Below are 5940 nucleotides of genomic sequence, written 5' to 3' on the forward strand. Positions count from 1 at the left end.
GCTGTTATAAGTAATTCACTCTCTAACTGCCTGAACTAACCTTTACAAGTTAAACTATTACAATCTCTACCATCAGCTAGCAATTGAGGCAACTAACATGTAGCACATTCAGGTATAATAAACTTAAAATTCTAAGAAAATCTATCCAAAATAATTCATCATATAGAATTTTCAATGGTCTTTACATCAAGAATTAAAACTCCCAAAAATTCCACACAACTTTTCTAAAACAAATCTTTGAGGAAGAATTTTACTTACTTTCAACTATGATTTTTTTTTTTTAAATTCTCATGGATGAGAACTAATTAGCCCTCTTTCCTCATCATTTACACTTTTGTCTTGGGTAGTTATTACTTGAGATAATTCCACTGCCCTCTTAGTTTGGTCCCCCCAATCAGTTTTTACTAATGTGTATATCATCATAGAAACACATGAAATTTGTGCTACTAACATTCCAAACCATAACCCTAATAATTCATATTTATATATGAATGTAGCGAAAATAGCCACGGGCAAACCAATTAAGTAAAATGCACACAAATTAATCCTAGCACCTAAGTAAGGGCGTGCAGTCCCAGATAATATCCCACATGAAACTGTTTGAGACCAATTGCAAATCTCACACAACCCTAATATTGGAAGCACACTTGTTACCATATCAATGATTTGTGTCTCATTAGTGAAAACCTTACCCAAATTTCTCCTCACAAACATTAAGAAAATGAATGCTATGACTCCAAATGTTAATGCTATGATAAAACCTATTATTGCACTACTCCTTGCCTTGTTAGGTTGACTTGCACCTAAAGAGTGACCAATTCTTGTTGTCAATGCAATGCTTAGAGAAAATGGAAACACATAAAGAAACCCTAGAGTTTGAATTAGGATCCCCATAGTCGCAACCGTCGCTTGGGGGTTGCGTAATAGGCCGCATAGAAAGAGCATGATCTCGTACCACCACCACTCGAGGCAGACCGAGACGCAACTAGGCAATGCCAAGCTTAGCAAAGGCTTCCATCCATGAAATATTGAGAAAAAGGAAGTTCCTTGCCAGGGTTTCAATGGCTTCTTTGAGAAAAATAGATAGCTCAACAAGCCTAATATCATGTTAATGGAATTCAATCCAGTGGCTAGGGCAATTCCCTTGACTCCTAAGTTCAAGTGTATAGCCAAGAAATAATTGATTGGTAGGTGCAAAACTGCGGCACAAGAAGCAACCACGGTTATTGGCGTGGCTAAACCTTGTGTCCTTAGAAAAGTTCTCAAAGGATTAAGGTGCGCTTGTGCTAGTAGCTCTGGAATTGAGAATAGCATGAAAACTTGTGCAACTTTTGTGACTTGTGGATCTTGACCTAACATTTGAAGGACTGGTCCCATGTTTAGCCATAATATTGAAATTGGTATGGAAACAACTAAGAGCAGGCATGTTACCCTAAAAAATGTTTGATTTAGAAGTGAATATCTCTTAGCTCCATATGCTTGGCAACAAATTGGGTCCATTCCCATGGTTAGACCCTTTAGAACCGAATTTGCAGTGATGTTGGCAAAACCAAGTGCTAATGACCCTCCAGCTAACTCCACTTTCCCTTGGTGACCCAAGAACAACATGGAAATAACAGATCTTGAATATATCATCAGGCTAGTCATTATTATGGGAAATGAAATCTTAATAATTGATTGCAACTCTTCTTTCACCTGCAACCAATTGTGTTTGAATTTGTCATCAATATATACTAATAACATTGTGCATATAATTTCATTTTAATTTATCTATTTCACATTGTTCAGCCTTATTTTATAGGTTTAATTATTTTGTCAGTTTCTATATTTTTACTGAATTTTCAATTAGATTTTTATACCTTTTTTTTTTCTTTTTGATTGAGTTCCTATATCATATCAGATTTTGTAATTAAGTCCCTACCATGATAAAACATTGTAATTAACGGAATATTTCGTTAAATAAAATGAATATACCTAACACTTAACTAAATATTCTATATAGTTTAATAGAATATTCCATTAATTTCAATATTTTTGTCACGATAGGAACTTAGTTACAAAATCTAATATAGTATAGGAATCTAATTTAAAAAAAAATATAAAGACCTAATTAAAAATTCGATAAAAATATAGAAACGTAATTAAATAGAGAGAGAAATGTATCATTCTCAATTTAAGAGACTATGTATAGTATATTAGGTTCAGTATTACTAATCAAAGATCATAATATTGTTCATTATACTGTTGAAATTTGATAAAGTAACCTAAAAGTTGGCAATTCCTATTAAAAATATAAAATTGTTTATGTATATGCTTTCTTTTTTTCCCTTTTTTTTTCTGCAGTTTAACTCATAAGCAAAAGGCATGTGAGGGAATTATAAACCAAAGCATGCTATAATATGCCTTTATATAGTAAAAATTTGAACTTTAGAATGAAAAAAATGCTCATGATTAATATGATATAAAAATACGTTTTGTTAACAAGTATCTTATTAAGAGAACTTCATAAGGTGTTTAATATAAAAAAATTTATTAAGAGAAGAAAGATCTATTAACACCAAATAGTTAAAAAAAAGAGAGAAAATGTAAAGTAAAAATTTTTGTATTTCATAGAAACCCTATTAATGATACGAAAATAATTTGAAATTTTCAATAAATATATAATATATTTATTGAAAAAATTAAAAGTGTTCATTCTTGCTAAGTTTAACAGGTGCCTTTAAAACATTGTTTAGGTAAAAATCTTGTCAAAGAAGGACTAGCTCGCTAGATGAATTATAGAAGATTCAAAATGAGAGGTGCCAAATGAGAAACAGGACTATCATTGGAGATTCTTTATTTATATTGAACTTGATTGTGGGTATTTTGGTCAAATGAAATGGCTTTACCTTATTATTTTCTTAAAAAATAAACGAAAATTTTTTGATAAATGATGGATATTTTTCTAAATAAAAAAGCATGTCCTAATGTTCTTAATTGTATAGATAATAACCATTATGTAAATTTTATCAAACTCTAACTAATCTAATAAGTTGCATATTCAATAGCAGTGTAGTTTGCAAATTAAGTGAAGGAATCACGTGAGAGAGGAAGTTAATTACAAACCTCGGAGAGAGAGAGATTAGGGAGAAGAGCAATGAGGTGATTATGGAAGTGGCAAAGAAGGCCATGAATGAATGATAATAAGCCATTGTTGGAAGCTGCTTCATTACCACTTTCTCTTCCTCTCATGATTATTATTCTCTCTTCATTGTTGTGATAATCTCTTCCAACATCAACACCATAGTGTCACCATTTATATCTCCTCGAGATTCAGCACTAGTGCGCATGATGTTTTCTCCCCAAGCTAGCTTGATATGAAAAACTTAAAATTAAAATAATAATGATAATGCTATTAAATAACTCTTATTAGTTAATAAAGAGAGAATAATAGAATATTCCTATAATTTTCAACATTTTTATAGTCAATAATGCTCCACATACAAGTCTTATAAATTGGGGCAAACTCAACAGAAGTTACGCTCATTACAAAAGCGTGTTAACATGCGCATTACGTTTTCAAAGCGCTCATTTACCATTATGAACGACTCTTCTTCTTCTATCTTGATGAAAACCACAACTGTCATTTTTTCTTCGCGTTTCTCCTCCTCCTCCCCTTCTTCCTTCTTCTTCTCCTTCTTCTTTGTATTTTTCCTTCTTTTTTTTTGCGTATTTCATCTTCATCGTCGTATTTCTCCTCCTTCTTCTTTTAATTTTGCAATATTATGTATTTTTTCTTCTTTATTTGATTTTTTCCTCCTAAAAAGAATTATGAGAATATGAAATAAGAAGATGAAGAAGAAGAAACAGCAGAAGACGAGGAGGAAGAGGAAGAGTTTTGAATTATGCAGAACTTATCAGAATAACAATACACCCAAATATCTTCGTTTTACATCCAAATTTGTTGCAAATACAGAAATAAGTTATACTACGTGTACAAATAGCATTTTGGTACAGAAAAATATTTTCTCTAAAGCTGCATTTTTTTCTTCTTCTTCTTTTCCTTATTTCTTTCTTTCTTTCAATTAAATGAATGTAAATTCACCATCTTTCAAGTAATTTTACAGCATTATGTGTTTCTTCTTCTTCTTTGTTTGATTTTTTTGTTTTTATTCTTATTAAGAGAGTAAAACAAGAAGAAACTTAAGAAGGTAAACCAAAAAGAAAAAGATGATAAGAAAAAGAAGAAGAAGAAGATAGTGATGATGATAAAAATAAACAAAACCAACAGAAGATGAAGAAGAGGAAGAAGAAGAATTCTGAATTATGCAGAACTTATCAGAACAAAAATACACCCAAAATTCCTTAAAATATACCCAAATATATTTGTGTTACACCCAAATATCATCGTTTTACACCCAAATTTACTGCAAATACAGAAATGAGTTATGCTACGTGTACACTAAAATCAACCACCAAAGTCAGCCACTAGTATAAAATATATACTGTAATACAAATATATATTGAAAATAAATTAAACCACACATGTATTTATACACAAATATATTGGTGATTGATTTTAGTGTACAAATATTTTGTATAGAAAAATATTTTCTCTAATACTTCATTTTTTTTCTTCTTCCTTTCCTTATTTCTTTCTTTCTTTTAGTTAAATGAATAGTTAAATGAATGTAAATTCTTCCTTTTCCAAGTAATTTTGCAGCATTATGTATTTCTTCTTCTTCTTTATTTGATTTTTTCTTATTATTATTAAGAGAGTAAAACAAGAAAAAATTTGAAAAGATAAAACAAAAAAAAGATAAATAAAAAAAAGAAGAAGAAGATGGTGATGATGATAAAAAAAAGAACCAGCAGAAGATGAGGAGGAGGAAGAAGAAGAGTTCTGAATTATGCATAACTTATCAGAATAAAAATACATCCAAAATTCCTTAAAGTACACCCAAATATCTTCGTTTTACACCCAAATTTACTGCAAATACAGAAATGAGTTAATATAAAATACATACTGGAATATAAATATACATTGAAAATAAATTAAACCACATATGTATTTATACACATATACATTGGTGGCTAATTTTAGTGTACAAATAGCATTTTTGTACAGAAAAAGATTTCCTCTGATTGCTGTATTTTTTTCTTCTTCTTTTTCTTATTTCTTTCTTTTTTTTAGTTAAATGAATGTAAGTTCATTATTTTTCAAGTAATTTTGGGACATTATGTGTTTCTTCTTCTTTTTTGTTTGATTTTTTTTATTCTTGTTAAGAGAGTAAAACAAGAAGAAACTTGAGAAGGTAAAATAAAAAGAAAAAGATGAATAAAAGAAAAAAGAAGAAGAAAATAGTGATGATGATGAAAAAAAAAGAAGCAGCAGAAGATGAGGAAGAAGAAGAGAAAGAGTTCTAAATTATGCAAAACTTATCATAATAAAAATACACCCAACATTTCTTAAAATACACTCAAATATTTTTGTGTTACACCCAAATTTCTTGGTTTTACACTCAAATTTGCTGCAAATACAAAAATGAGTTATGCTGCATGTATACTAAAATCAACCACCAAAGTCATCCACCAGTATAAAATACATACTGGAATACAAATATACATTGAAAATAAATTAAACCACACATATATTTATATACAAATACATTGTTGGATGATTTTAATGGTTTTAGTGTACCAATAGCATTTTTATATAGAAAAATATTTTTTTAATGCTGCATTTTTTCTTCTTCTTCTTCTTTTCCTTATTTCTTTCTTTCTTATAGTTAAATGAATGTAAGTCTATCCTCTTACAAGTAATTTTGAAGTATTATGTATTTTTTCTTCTTTTTTGTTTGATTTTTTTGTTTTTATTCTTATTAAGAGAGTAAAACAAGAAGAAACTTGAGAAGGTAAAACAAAAAGAAAAAGATGAATAAGAAAAAAAGAAGAAGATGG

The 5940-nt window shown here is 29.4% G+C and overlaps 1 protein-coding gene across 1 annotated transcript; it reads right to left on the reverse strand.

The window, feature by feature from the left end:
- Positions 1–263: 263 nt before the first annotated feature.
- Positions 264–3231, reverse strand: LOC107475609 (protein DETOXIFICATION 53-like). The gene is made up of 2 exons (XM_021134590.2): positions 3106–3231; positions 264–1695 (listed from the first exon to the last, which is right to left on the reverse strand). The coding sequence occupies exons 1-2, from the start codon at positions 3229–3231 to the stop codon at positions 289–291; spliced, it is 1533 nt and encodes a 510-aa protein (XP_020990249.1). The 3' UTR covers positions 264–288.
- Positions 3232–5940: the final 2709 nt, after the last annotated feature.

This window comes from Arachis duranensis, chromosome 2 (genome assembly GCF_000817695.3).
Source record: "Arachis duranensis cultivar V14167 chromosome 2, aradu.V14167.gnm2.J7QH, whole genome shotgun sequence".
Taxonomy (NCBI): Eukaryota; Viridiplantae; Streptophyta; class Magnoliopsida; order Fabales; family Fabaceae; genus Arachis; species Arachis duranensis.